Here is a 15,457-nt window from a genome sequence, read left to right on the forward strand (position 1 = left end):
CAAAAACCAAACACGTGGTATAACGTATTGCTTACGTTTATATATTTGGCAATTTTGTACCCCTAGAAGGGAACGAGGTGGACCACCCAAATTTATCATGATACATATTAGGGTCCGGTACTATAATACCCAATGTTGAAATTGGTCAATTTCCAAAATTTAAGGGGTGGGCCAACGTACCCTTCCCAAATTTTTCAAGGGGTGCATTAATATACCCATGTCTTATGAAAGGTAATGGACCCCTGTATACGCCCATATAACTATATAGGGTAATAACACCTCATCAAAGGGGATAAATTAGGTCAAAAACCAAACACGTGGTATAACGTATTGCTTACGTTTATATATTTGGCAATTTTGTACCCCTAGAAGGGAACGAGGTGGACCACCCAAATTTATCATGATACATATTAGGGTCCGGTACTATAATACCCAATGTTGAAATTGGTCAATTTCCAAAATTTAAGGGGTGGGCCAACGTACCCTTCCCAAATTTTTCAAGGGGTGCATTAATATACCCATGTCTTATGAAAGGTAATGGACCCCTGTATACGCCCATATAACTATATAGGGTAATAACACCTCATCAAAGGGGATAAATTAGGTCAAAAACCCCCGAAATTTGACTTTTTGGCAATTTTTTACCCATGAAAGGGAACGACATAGACACCCAATACTGATAGAGGTACATACTATGGTCCTAGGCTACCATACCAAATTTTTAGATTTGGCAATTTCCAAAATTTAAGGGGGTGGTCCTATGTACCCCTGCCAAAATTTAGGGGGTGGGCCAAGGTACCCCTACCGAAATTTAGAGGGGGTGGTCCTAGGTACCCCTAGGTCATTGACCCCGGGCCAAGGTCATTGACCTTTGACCTATGACGTCACAAAGGTCGGGGTCAAAGTCCAAAGTGAGACCAAGTCATGCAATTACTACTATTGGATTAAATTATCAATGACAGATTTTGGAACTAAATATTTTTGTACAGAAAATTCTTAATTTTGTTATTTTGAACAAATTATTTTAAATATGATTAATGAATTATAGTTTCTATGAACATATCCATGAGAATTTTCTACCGAAACTTAAACCTAATAATGTATTTTTAGTTAAACTCTTGTATTCTCTAGTTTTATTTTCTCTTTCTTTATTAGTCTAATTCTAATTCTTTTAATTTCGTTATTAGTCCTCTCTTTAAATCTACTTTGTAATGTCTCCAAGTTAGTATATGCCTCCCGTCTGCTAATGCATATCTTTTAGCTTTGTAAGAGCTTAATGCTAATTTGTTTTCTTCTACTGAAAATATATTATGATTTTTTTTTACTTCCAATTGTATTTTATACAATACTTTTCTCTTTTAAAACACAATCTTCATAATCTTTGAAAGATACTTCTGATTTACAACGTTCGATTTTATTCCCTTTGCTTTCTATTTGATCTTTCAATTTACATCTTCTTCATCATTGTCTCTTTTTTCTTAAGAGTACATTTTCCATTTAAGATCTACAACCTTTTTTATTATAACATCTTTAAGCTAATCATTAAATTGTTCTAATACATTTTATTAAACAACTTCAAACAGTATTTATTGTTTTTTACAATCAGAAGTATCTAAATTCTCATGCATATCTTTCATGTCTTTATATATATATATGAGCTATAACAGAATTAGTGTCACTCATTACCAGTATAATTTTATATCAATATTTCTTCTTTAAGACATTGTAATAGAAATTATACGAACAGATTTAAAACATATATCTAGATCAAACGTTGCAACATATATATACGCTTACTAGCAGCGTTCACCCCGCTTCGCTGCGGTCACCCCGGAACGCAATAAACTTTGTTACTTAGATAATTTTTACTTTTTCGCTTTCAAGTGATATGATAAAAACCATAGAAGATTGCACTAAATGTTAACATTATATCGCCTGTCATTTATGTTAACCCGCCCCGCTTCGCTGCGGTCACCCCCGAACGCAATAAACTTTGTTACTTAGATAATTTTTACTTTTTCGCTTTCAAGTGATATGATAAAAACCATTATAACGCCTGTCATTTATGTTAACCCGCCGAGTGACACGGTCATGCGGGTTGCATATAAATACGTTTATTTTTATACCTATGATGAACTAACAAAGGATTTGTACGTAATGGACACCTGAATGGTCAATTATCTCAAGACACTGGTAATTGAAAATTAAAGTGATATGATAAAAACCATCTAGGGTCCAAATCCTAATAACCCCCCAAAAATAAAAGAAATTGGTTCAGCCGTATTAGCGTGATGAGCGGACAAAGGATTTGTACGTTCTCTTTTATATATATAGATTAAAATTGATTTCAGTTTTATATATATGAATAGCTGCTAGATTTTCAGAAAAAAATCTTCTATCTTTCAATGCAGGTTTCGCAATTAATTTTTCCACTAGTTTTTAAAAGTCTTATATCCACTTTCTTATGTTTTCCATAGTTCTTCCCAAAACGGCATTATTTGCAAATTTATAAAAGTCTTTTCCAGGATCATTCTTAGCCTATGCTAATATTTTATTGATTTTTTAAGTTCTTGCGATAAATGATATTTTAGATTTTAATAACGTAATATATAATTTTCATTATTGTAAAGTTCGTTAATAACTTAGGAATTTTTTATTACTTATATAATTTTCTGGAGCTAATGATAAGTCTGAATGTTTATTATGAAGTTATTTTGGGTATTCTCAATCTACTTCTAAAAATATAGCGAATATTAGAATCGTCTTTTATTTGTAATATTTTTCTTCATTTCTTCTTCTTCTTCTTCTTCTTCTTCTTCTTATTATTATTATTATTATTATTATTATTATTATTATTATTATTATTATTATTATTATTATTATTATTATTATTATTATTATTATTATTATCATATTTACATTGAAAATCCACATAAAGCATATGATGATTCACAGCCCATCTAACATTATGTAAAAATCTTTTCTTATTAGGTTCATAATTTTTAGAAACCTATTATTTGCTACATATCAATTTGAACATTAAGATATTCCTACTATTATAAATTTTCTATAAAGACCAAGTTATTATAATCAGTTCATAATTCTAATTTTTGTTTTGTCATTTCTAACATCGTATCACAGAAGAACCTGGACTAGTGAAATACTGTGCCAGATTTAATTTATATATTTTAAGAGCTCTATGTTTTCAACAACATCATTTTAGAACATCTGTTCCGTACATAAAATTGTGTATATTCTCTTAGATTTTTAGGTTGAATACTCCACAGATTTTTATAAAATGATTATAATCCTGATTACTTACATCTTCTCTTGTTAATCTGTTCTTAAACTTGTCCGTTGATGATAGAACGGGTTCTTCTAGTTTTTCAGTCACATCAACATAATCACATCGATGTATATAACTATTTTACTTGATTAAGATTTTAGGAAAAAACTTCAGCATTTCTTTAAATTGTTATGATTTAAATTAGTGGCTAATTCTGCTATACTATTTAGCAAAAAATCTAAAGCGAGTCGATAAATCTTAACTAAATCAATCTTAATTTTTTAATCTTTTGTTTTACTAAGTCGGAGAATGTACTGTAGTTTTCTTCTGTGTTAGTAATTATATCTTCTTTCTCTTTTAATTTTTAACCTCCTTAGCTTTCATAAATAAATGTATTTATTTCCTTCAACGGAGAAATACTTCTCCAATTACTGAAGGTTAATTAATAGTACATTAAGTAATAGAGTTTTATATTCAAAACCTAAACTTGGTATGTGTAATGTGGAGTAATTTCGTTATATATATATATATATATATATATAAACACATTAAAAGATACAAATCTCTACATATTCATATAATGCATAAAAATAAAGATAATAACGTAGAGAAACCTCAGGTCTTCATAGAAGTCAAGATACTTAGATATTTTGGTATACATTGTAAGAGAATGACTGATATCCAGTACTGGAATTTATATTTTGCATGCTCATTTTTATTGATGGTGAACTTATATACATTGTAGTTTTTAGTATTACATAACTCAATGATTCCCTTAGTCTTATATTCCTGTTTATGGTAAATTGTATTTGCCCAAGAAACATTAAATATATATTATATTGTTAATAGTTTCATACAAAAATATCTGTATTTGTATTATTTTTATTTTTAAACTTTATCCATTAAATTCAAGTAATAAATCATTAAAGGTTAACTGATCGTGGTATGCATTTGTATATATATATATATATATATATATATATATATATATATATATATATATATATATATATATATAACAAGTATTTTTGAAATTTCTTTTGTATCTTTTCTATCTGATCTTAGTGTACCTCATAAAAATGATTCCAATCAGACATGTATTCCAGTTTTGATCTAAAAAGGAATTGAATATCAAGTTTATTGACTTTGTCATTTAATTCCTTTGTGTTATGTATTACAGTCCGATTTTCCTACATGCCTCATATATAATACTATTAATATCAATCCTAAAAGACATATTATGTGATAGTGCTAGACCAAGATCCTTTTCAGTCAATACCTGCCTCAGGTGCATTCCTTAGCTTCATAATATACTAGTTGCTAGTAGTAAAAGCTGTTGAGCAACACTTTTGAATATTGAACTTCAAACGATTCTTTAAAGACCAACATATTATTTATTATTCAAATCTTACTGCAACTTTCTAACTCTCGTGTCGTTTATTTCCTTGTATAATTTCACATAATCGGTGTAAATAAGACATTTCGAAGAATTAATACATTCCTAAAGTTATTACATCGCTTATGCATAGACCCTTGTTAACAAAAAATAGACCTAAGTTAGACCCTTGTGGATTACCTGAGTTTATTATATGCAAATAATTTTGCTGATTTGTACATTACATGTTGAGTTCCATCACTAAGATACGAAGCTATTAGTTTTAGGAGACAACTAGATAATCCATATTGTGATAATTTTGATAATAATACTTGATGGTCTATATTATCAAATGCTTTAGTAAAGTCAATATATATTGCATTTAACTTTTTATTCTTGTGGATTGTATCGTGTATCTGGAACAAAAATTTATAATTTCTAGATGTACACCTATCTGGTGTAAAACTGTGTTGACAAGTCGATTATAAAACTTTTGATGTGCTTAGAAATTCGTTTGTATATTTTAAATTTAAATAATTTAAGCCAGGAACATGATATCGAAATAAATGTATAATCTCTTATTTTTTTTAATCCCCATTTTAAAGACATACTCCGATTTAAGACATTTGTAGAACGACTCCGGTTGATTTTCAAATTTCAGGGAATGTTATTATTGATCCTTAAGTTTGGTAGAAGTTAGCTCCCACGTAACCTCTTATATTTTATTTGTTATTAGTGTGGCGCTTTTAAACTGCATCCTTTTTATTTATAGCGGAGAAACATGAATCTTCATATATGTTTAGAGGGTGATTCTTTATAGAGTTTACAACTTCAATCTGTTATAATTCTTTATTGGAACCACATACAGACTTGGTTTATATGTCATTATACTGCAAAAGACTTCGAGTTTGACTCACGTAGTGGTGTTTCCGGAGTTAACCTCACGCGCCGCCACCGGTCAGCCCTTGAAAGTGGAGACTTTCACTGGTGCGGAAAGAGCTAAGTGCGTGTTTTGGTTTGAAGGAATGAAAAATGAAATGAAATTTTTGAGTTTTACGTCCCACGATTATGCCGGCTAGGCTAAAGGGGACGGTGAAGATGAGAAATGAATGAAATGGTGGAATGAAGAAAGTGGGAGGAAATGGGAGAACCCCGAGGAAACCCACGCACACGGTGTTAGCCTACCACAAAGTTCACTTGGCGGAAGCAGGGTTTGAACCTGGGACCCCATGCACCAGAAGTGGACGCTCTACCACTGAGCCACCGGATTACCGTTGAAACTGAAAATGACTAATTTCAACCACTTCATATTTGAGTAGAGAGATAGAAGAAATGAAGGCTAGTCTGGGGACGCTGAATCAATTGCAAAACAACCATATTTCGGTATCTCTGACCGCTTTTGCCCTGACACCTGTCGACAGACGGACGGACAAATCCGTTCTATAAGACTTCCGGCATATATGCAAGCATAGTTTGAAAGTCTAAAAACTGGCCCAACTTGCTTTAAAACAAGTCATCCAACTAACAATTTGCCAACGTTTACCCAATGGTCATGATCCCGTACTGCTGCTCAACCACAGTTTACTCAATCATAAAATGTGGGGGGCGCGGTGGCTCAGTGGTAGAGCGTTCACCTCTGGTGCTTGGGGTCCCGGGTTCGATCCCAGCCCCCGCCAAGTGAACTTTGTGGTGGACAAACATCGTGCTCGTGGGTTTTCTCGGGGTACTCCCGTTTCCTCCCACTTTCTTCATTCCACCATTTCACTCATCTCTCATCATTACCGTCTCCTTTAGCCTAACCGGCATAACCGTGGGACGTAAAACTTAAAGATTTCATTTCATTTTTCAATCATAAAATGCATTGGCTCATTTAGCGGAACGTTTGAAAATCCGACTTAGACAAGATATTTTGTGGATTTATTGTCAAACGAGCTCCCAAGCGAGAGAAAAATTTTAAAATTTCCATGTTGCCCACCAACCTATGGTTGAGGTGAACAAGAAGAAGAAGGACCAACGTTGGTAGTTGGCTAGACTACTTTTTTCCAACGTTTATCCTATTCTTTATTTTACTTAGAATGAATATATACTCACAAAGAGAAAGAATGAAACACAGACCACACCGACAGAGTGACACTGAGTGTAATTTCTTATCTATAACGATAGTATACTTAATACCGAACGCTTATACTATTAATAACGGTCAAATGACCATATTTATTTCATTTTTTGAAACAGAAAATTACTGTTATTCTCGGGATATTCCCGTTTCTCCCACTTTTTCATTCCATCAATTCTTCCATCCATTATCATTCTCTTTCCTTAATCATCGTCTCCCTCAACCAAAAAGGGCATCATCGTAGGACGTTAAACTGAAATAATTCATGTTATTTTATTTTTCAAATTGAATAAATAGATTGTAGATAATTATATGAATCAATTTCAATTTCCAAGCAGAGGTTGCAAATCTATGAGAAAGTAAATTAGTAATTGATAAAGTCAATATTTTCTAAGTTACCATCTATGTACGCTCAAGATTTTATGGTTGGAAACACTGCAGAAAAGGTCTAGTGCCATCTCTTGACAACAAAGAAAACTACGTGAGTGATTATTGTACAATATGTAATTAAAATAAAGACAAGAGATGGCGCATATAATGGTATTGGAAAACGCATATAGTAGCATTCGAAAATAGCACAGAGAAAACTATAAATTTTCTTAGTGAAAATACATATAGATTTCTTGGCTTTTGGCATGTATTACCATGTTAGCCCATCACGTATGAGGGATAACATCGATTGGCGATCATTCTATCCGGGAAAATAGAAGAAAGGCAAGGCCGGATCAAGGGGGATATAGCTCCGGACTATATATTCTGCCGTTTCTTCGCAATTTCTTATTCCATCAATTCTTACACCATCAAGATCTCCATCGTGATTAGAATACGCGATTCTGGTATGGGAGACCTGGGTTCGATTCTCAGTAGGAAGGAAACAGAAGTTATTTTAAGGAAGTCCATTCATCTGACTGCGTTTATGTGGATAAAAATTGTGTTTTAAAATTCCCAGAAAAAAAATTAAGAACAAACTTACTGTTATGCAAAAATAGTGATAAATTCGCAACTGTATGCATTCAGCCATGGTGATGAGAGTAACTGCGAAATGGATCATTAATTTCAGTTGTTTTAATTATTGTAACGCGTTGGCGTGATTAATTTATAAAAAAAAAAACTTTCAAATTCTATTATAAACCTTCTTCATTTGTAGTGAATACTAAGAAAGTTTTATAAACATAGGTATATCAGACGAACTCATTTATAGGAGGCCAGGAGATTGTTTAAGGCTCGTGCCCCGTTTTCCTCGCCCGTGGCTACTACATCCCTTGTTGGGCACTGCTGTTTAAGGCTCGTGCCCCGTTTTCCTGCCCCGTGGCTACTACATCCCTTGTTGGGCACTGCATTTTTGAAACATATAAAATTATTTTAAAATGTTGGTCCATTTCATAGCATTGAGTAAATATTAAATGGCCTGTTTTCCGAAATAGTCATTTTGAGTTAATAATAAATATTTTATACAGCTTAAGATGTGTTGTAAGCAGTGGCGTATTTAAAATGGGGGATTTCGAGCTCGAACACCCAGAAATTTCATTTACTATATTAAAGTAAATGAAATATCTTGCAGAATTTTCATATTTCCACGAATAAAGTTGCCAAACCCCCCCCCCCCCCGAAACAAAATCGTAAATACACCACTGGTTGTGGACACTGTAGACTAGTTGGTTAGAGCGTTAGATTCACGTCCACGTGGTCCCAGGTGCGTTTCCCGGCCCGGCCGTTCGTTGCTTCTCAATTTTCGGCGTCACGTGTCCACTCAGCGTCGTGAGGCAAACTGAGGAGTCACGTGAATGAAAGATGTGACCGTCACTAGGCCTACAAAGCTACCGATTCGCTGGTTAGTAACAGTACGTGTTCGTCGCTAGGTTGGACGTAGTTGAGCCGGTCGCTGACAGATGGCGCTGGAGCCATTTAGACTCATAAATGGGCTGTTATGCCAAGTGGTTTTTGGTTAAGGTCTGTTGTACTATACCATGCATACATACGCGTAAAATTCTCCAGTGGTGGCTCGTGAGGAAAGTCACATAAGTAAAAATTTTAATATTATCAGCAGGCCCGTATCCAGGGGGGCCGCCCCCCTAAAGTTTTGCTGGCCCCTTAAAAGTTTAACAGTAGGCTTGCAAAAGAACTATAATATGGTGATGAACTATCATATTGTTGGATCTGGCCCCCTAACTTCAGCCGCCCTCCCCCCCTACATTTTTGGGCTGCCTACGAGCCTGATTATCAGTTCAAGCAAAGGGAAGGATCTTACCTCATATACTGATTCTTTCTTGCCATGGCTTGTAGTGAAACAAGTTTATTTATTTATTTATTTATTTATTTATTTAACTATGTGACTTCCCTCAGAAACCGACACTGGGAAGATAAGTCAACATGCACAGCATAAACACATTGTTTGTCTGTTTTTGTTATTTGATGCTTTATTCCTGGCTAATCGTTTCCCTCCCTCACTCCAGGAAGTAAGATAAATTAAATAGCTACTCTGCATATCTTGTCTAAGAGCACATCCTGTACGCGTAGCAAGCAGTGCCCCCAGAGAAACCCTTTCACGTTACGATTTTAGTCCTCTTCTCCCTTCCAATCTGAACAAAATTTTCTGGAGGAAAGCCAGAGTTATTTACAAAAAATAAAGTAAGAAAGCTGTGGGGAGCGTATTGATGATGCTGGACACAAATCCTCATGACCAGAGATTCGCTCCAGAGGTGACTGACTCTCTAGTTCCAATTTCAACCCTAACCCTTGCTACATGCATAGGCGTCCGTAGAATTTTTCACAGAAGGAGGCAACGGATTTTTGGATTTTCATTATTATTTTAAAATTATTTATAGCCATTTGGAAAACAACGGCTCAGGATAGGGAAAGGGAAAAGTATCATCAGGGGATGATTTCTGTATTCACGGCATACTTTTAGCAGATACAAACTTTTTTTTTTTTTTTTTGCTGAAAATCTAGCAAAAATTTTCTTGTCTTATATAGGCCTATATACGCAACAGAAGTTGATATTATAAAGAAATCACTAAAATATTGGATAATTAAATTTAGTAAATGTTGCTCGTGCACGGAAACAATCAAATTCGGTCCTTAGTGACCGCGGTGGCTCAGTGGCAGTGCGTTCACCTCTGGTGTTTGGGGTCCCGGGTTCGATCCGAGCCCCTGCCAAGTAAACTTTGTTGTGGACAAACACCGTGTGCGTGGTTTCCTCGGGGTTCTCCCGTTTCCTCCCACTTTCTTCATTCCACCATTTCATTCATTCATTCATTAACCGGCATAATCGTGAAACGTAAAACTCACAGCTTTCATTTCATTTTTTTCAAATTCGGTCCAGAGAAGAACTCCAGGGGTGCACCCACGCGCGAGGCTCTGCCGGGTCTATAGTCCCCTCGGCATGAACCCTTTCTTAATAAAATTATGCTTGTTTGGCAGAGAATAATTGATGTAACATAAAGATTTGATCTTACACTTCATCTGTACGCTTTCTCTCTCTCTCTCTCTCTCTCTCACACACACACACATACAAACAAACAATCTAATTTTATATTTTTTTCTGATAATATTGCCAGGAGTACTCAACAATCACTATCCTCTTTTCGGGTGAAGAATAACATCGGTTCAATACTTACATAGACTTAGTAAATTTTGAATGTATGGAAAATTTCAATTAATCTATGTTTTGTATTTTCTTAGTTGCAATTCAACTCTCACCCCTTATGTAGAACTTCTTCAATTCGCCAACAATGGATAATTCGTGTATGTTATTGCGAAATGCTATATTATTGCCTCAAACTTTCAATAACTTTCGCCGCTAATTATTTCGACAAACTACAGCAAATTCTCTGTGCTATGCTACTACAATGAATTAACTTTGATTTTTGTTAAGGTCGACGAATTGGATTGGGGGACTTGTCTTTCTTTATGCTTTTATTGGTATGCCATCCACGGACAGCTGGTAAAATGTAAACATATTTGTCAATCGTCTGGAAGATGAAGATTTTCTTAATTTTTTTGCTTGTCACGTTTTAGTCTATTCTAGTAGTTTCCTCCACTCGTCAGATGAGAGGAGAGAGATGATCAGAAGCACGTAGGTTAGCAACAGCTTGTCTCGTTGTATCGCCCGTCCCACTTTAGCCGCAAGTCTGGGACCAATCAGCTTTCCAAATGGGTGGGCAGGACAGGGGTAAGTGAAGTTGATCTCATCGCTTCGGGCTACCATTTACTTCCAGTCACAGAGTCAGTGCGCCGCACGCACACAGCAGAAGAGACCGAAGCAAGGAAAGCAACGAGCAGACGCCACGTGGAAACTCGAGGAAACGCAACGTTTTATACAGACAAGAGGTCGGAATTTCGTAGTGAAGTGCATATGGCATATAACACACACGACAAGAATTTTAACATGATGAGGTCTTTCAAAAATAAAAAGGGATTCAGTAAGTACAGTATTCTTTACTAAAATATTTTTAAAAATTGTGTTATTAAATTTCATGTCTAAACTTTAGTTTTTTTTTTTTTTTGTTAAATGTGTTAATCAAATAGTATCTGTCTGTTGGATTCTGTACATATAATATAGCGGTCCACTATGTTAAGGTGGTAAATCAAATTTTGCGTGCGGAAAACTATGTGAAAAAGTACACTAGGAAAAACAACGGAAGTCATTAAATTATTTAGTTACATATGAGTTAAGGATAATTATCCCTGGTAATTCTACTAATTTGTAAAGCTCATCCCCGCCCTTTCTGGGCGGGACTAACCAGGCAATCCCTATGTGAAGGGCGTGGGCCGGTATTGTTTGTATTAGCCAAATTGTATGGTTTTCAGAGCCTGTATAGTAATAGCTCTATTACTATGTATGTTGCAGATGTTAGAGTAAATTCTTAATTTGAACAAGTGATGATTTTTTTTCTGATTTTCTCTGGGTATATTCCAGTACATTGGGGACTGAAAGGTAGTATTACGGAAAATCTGGGATTTTACATTGAGCACAAGAGGATACAAGTTTCTCATGGAATCTTACGCCCGTTCATCACCTCTGGTGAGTAGCGTTCCCGGTTATGCCGGCTAGGCTAAAGGAGACTGTGATGAGAAATGAATGAAATGGTGGAATGAAGAAGTGGGAGGGAACGGAAGAACCCCAAGAAAACACATGCACTTGGTATTTGTCCACCACAAAGAACGCTTGGCGCGAGCGGGGATCGAACAAAGGACCTCATGCATCAGAGGTGAACGCTCTATCACTGAGCCACCGCGGCCCAAGTATGTTTGTAGTGGACAACATCGGTGGACAAAGGCGCCCATGTTGTTTCCAAGAGGGGGCAAGTACGTATAGCGACGATTCAAAAATAGTTTCAAATTTTGCTGTAACTAATGTAAAAGTTCTATTGGATTTTCGATATTCTGAAGTAAAATTTCCTCTAGCGGGGCGAGAGCCCCACCTTGCCCCCCTTGATGGGCGCCCTTGTCGGTGGACATTGATTTTCTCAGAATACTCCCATTTCTCCCAGTTTTTTTTCATTTCACCAATTCTCTCATCATTCACTTGCTTTAATCATCTCCCTTAGCCTATAGAGCATAATCATGAGACGTTAGACTGAAATTTTCATTTCCACCCCTATGCACCCCTTGAAATCATTACTGGTTTAATCTCAGCCTGTAAAGTTTTATTGGACAGTTTGACAGCGAACAACTATATAGTTTCATCGTATGGAACTCCATTTAGGTTATTAGTAGTGGGCCGCAGATCTAATATATTCAGAAAGGTTCTTTTACTATTTTCGGCTTGATGCAATTTCAGGGGGAAAAAATGTATGAAACGAACCACTGACGACGCCAGAGAGAGGGATATCTCGAGAAGGATAGTTATACCTAGGTATAATACTCTGCAAACAATTCAACGTCTCAAGACAACAACACTATCCACAACAATAGCGAAACCGAAAATGGATTAAATTTACTGCTTCTGGTTTCAATATTGATTTCGGTAGAGCAAAAGTGCTAAGGTATCAAGAAGCTGTTTTGGCATTCGGTTCACCGTCATAAGAAGAGGTTTCATCACCTTTTGAAGCTCTATTTAATCCGGAAGTTGTTTAAATTAGACATTACGATTTCAGTGTTTATCGCCACATAACACCATTGGCGTATTTACGATTTGTTTCGGGGGGGAGGGGGAGGTGGCTTTGCAAGGTATTCCTGAAAAGTGAAGTTTCTGCAAGATATTTCATTATTTCAATATAGTATATAAAATTTCGGAGGCTTAAGCCTCCTTAAATACGCCACTGACTAATACCATAGATGGTTTTTTTTTTTTAATTCAGCGTCTGAAGGCAACACATGACTATCCTTAACATTCTACCAAAACCGGAAGTGGTTCAGATTAACCATTTCTGATTTCAATACTCATTTCCGTAGAACAAAAACGGTAAAAATATATCAAAAAGCGGCTTTTTGGCATCAATTCAGTCCCTCAAGAATAGTTTTTCTCCCATCCCCTACCTTTTTATTCGAACTGGAAGTGGTTGAAGTAAGCTGTTTTTCTTTTCAGCCTCTATTCCCGTAGAACAAAAACCGTAAAGGATAGTGAGTAATGGCTTTTTTCGTATAAATTCAGTGTCCGAGGACAGGTACACTAATGTCCAAAATTATTGTCGCATATCTATAAATATGTTTTGGAGGAATATAATTTGATAACGAATTCGTCCGGTATTTCTTATAGTGTTAGTATGTGTATAATCGGCAAAGACATGTATGTGGTAAATTTCATGTTTAAAAAGGAGTAAATAAGAACAATAAAACAAACAAAACTTTCTTGTCCATTTAGCAACATTTTAAGACAATTATAGATATGAGACAATCATTTTGGACATGAGTGTACAATTTCTGACTGGAGCTCATGTGGTTCGGATCTCGCATTAAGCTGTAGGTCTAAGTCACACACAGCCTCGCTACTGACTTAAAAAAAAAATCAATGTTCTTCCTTTCCAAGGAAAACGTCGAGGAACACTGAAACATTATTGAATTATTGTCTTGAAATATTCTAAATAAAAAGTTTAAAATATCAAATTTCATGTTTCTAACCTTCACGATTTCGAGGTATGGCCATCTCACATTAAGAATTGCACATCCCCTATTTCTTCCACCCGCTTTCTTCTTCCCTTCTAGGGCAAATATTTAAAACAGTGAAACATGTGTCTAATTATTTTAAATGAGAAACCCATATACCGTATTTCATGTCTGTAAGATTCGGAGATTGAGATGTGGACATTTTAAAATAATAATTGATCTTCTTTCCACCCATTCTACGCAAAATTTCCAAAAATCCTTCCTTAGTGAGACCTTACATCAAATCCTATACCATGTCCAAATTTTAAAGTTTCTAGCTTAATGGGTTTGACCTGGACTTTGATAAATGTCAGGACTTTTTATATGGAGATATTAAGTGCTTAATACCAACTTTGTAACATTAAGAGATGTCGAGATATGGCCATCCCGTTATAGTAGTTACTAGAATCCCCACCCTTTTTTCTTGCTATTTTTTTCCCTTTCTAACTTTACTCTCGATGGATATTGTGGATAGGTTGGACATTGACATTGCGGACTTCAAGTATTATTTTACACTTTCATAACAGGAAAATTGCAACTAAAACTATATCTAATGTTTCAAAAGTGTTCCAATAAAGAATAAAAGGCAACACTTGTCGTTCAAAACACTGGTGGGCCTAGTCCCGGCCCCGGGCAAGATCCGGCTCTGCATTCAATAGGAAAGTTGATAACATTATTATAAAACCTTACCAATTTGTCTTTGTCAATAATTGACATATTTGGCATTACTTTTGTTTGCATTTTCCCTACTCCTATACTCATGGGCGGCGGTTAGGGGAAGAAGAGGGGCAGTTGCCCCCACTTCTTGAAGTGATCCCTTAATATATATTTTGAAGTGACCCCTAATTTCATTTGGAAATATAGAGTTTGTATGTATTACTGGTTCATAGAAAAGATGGTGCCGTTGCGTGAGTATGTATTGGTTATTTCTCTTCCCGTGGAGTTAAGATAGCTACAAGAATTGTTTTAATTGGAATTCAAAGCAATTGCTTAAATCTTTAAATGTCGTAGCATATCCTTGTAGTTTTCCTGTCTTGCATTTTGTAAGAGTAATAACATATATTTAATGGGTGTATGGAATTAAAAATACAAGTTGTTCATTAATTTCTAGTTTCAATATGACTGCTACAAAACAAGCCTCCTTATTCATTATTGTGATTAATACGGGGTGATTTTTTTTTTTTAACTCACGGGTTTCATTTAGGTCTAGAATTTCTAACTGAAGTTCGATTTTCGAGCGGTTTGTGGCAAATGATCAAGAAAAAATGGGAGATTTATGGGACTATGTTTACTGGTTTAAATTCATTCGGGGTAATATCGACCAAGCCTCGAGAAAAACAGCAAATATCCGCCAGTGTACCTTACAATTGGAATTGCAACTAAACATTGCATTGAGGTTTTGGATTGTTGAAGCGAAATTGTAAAATACAAATTAAGTGTTAGTGAGAATACAAATTAAATGTTACTGGTAAGACCCACAAATCACATGTTGAATAGCTATAGCCGGTTTCTTGCGACAAACTACGGAGAGATTTCTTGGGTGACCTAAGGAGTCGATAACTGACATCATTCACAACACCTGCCTGCAGGTCCG

The 15,457-nt window shown here is 35.4% G+C and overlaps 1 protein-coding gene across 2 annotated transcripts in view; it reads left to right on the forward strand.

Annotated features, from left to right (window-relative positions):
• Nucleotides 1-10,852: 10,852 nt before the first annotated feature.
• Nucleotides 10,853-15,457, forward strand: part of LOC145685942 (microtubule-associated protein 1 light chain 3 beta-like) — a 49,549-nt gene continuing 44,944 nt past the window's right edge. The window contains exon 1 of one of the 2 annotated variants that reach the window (XM_081758718.1): nucleotides 10,853-11,198. In XM_081758718.1, the coding sequence (XP_081614844.1) occupies nucleotides 11,132-11,198 (67 nt within the window). In that variant the 5' untranslated portion in view covers nucleotides 10,853-11,131. Of the gene's footprint in view, nucleotides 11,199-11,643; nucleotides 11,801-15,457 lie in introns of those variants that run through there. The other variant, XM_081758717.1, reaches the window with a different exon arrangement.

This window comes from Thermobia domestica, chromosome 5 (genome assembly GCF_964235325.1).
Source record: "Thermobia domestica chromosome 5, izTheDome1.hap1.1, whole genome shotgun sequence".
Classification (NCBI taxonomy): domain Eukaryota; kingdom Metazoa; phylum Arthropoda; class Insecta; order Zygentoma; family Lepismatidae; genus Thermobia; species Thermobia domestica.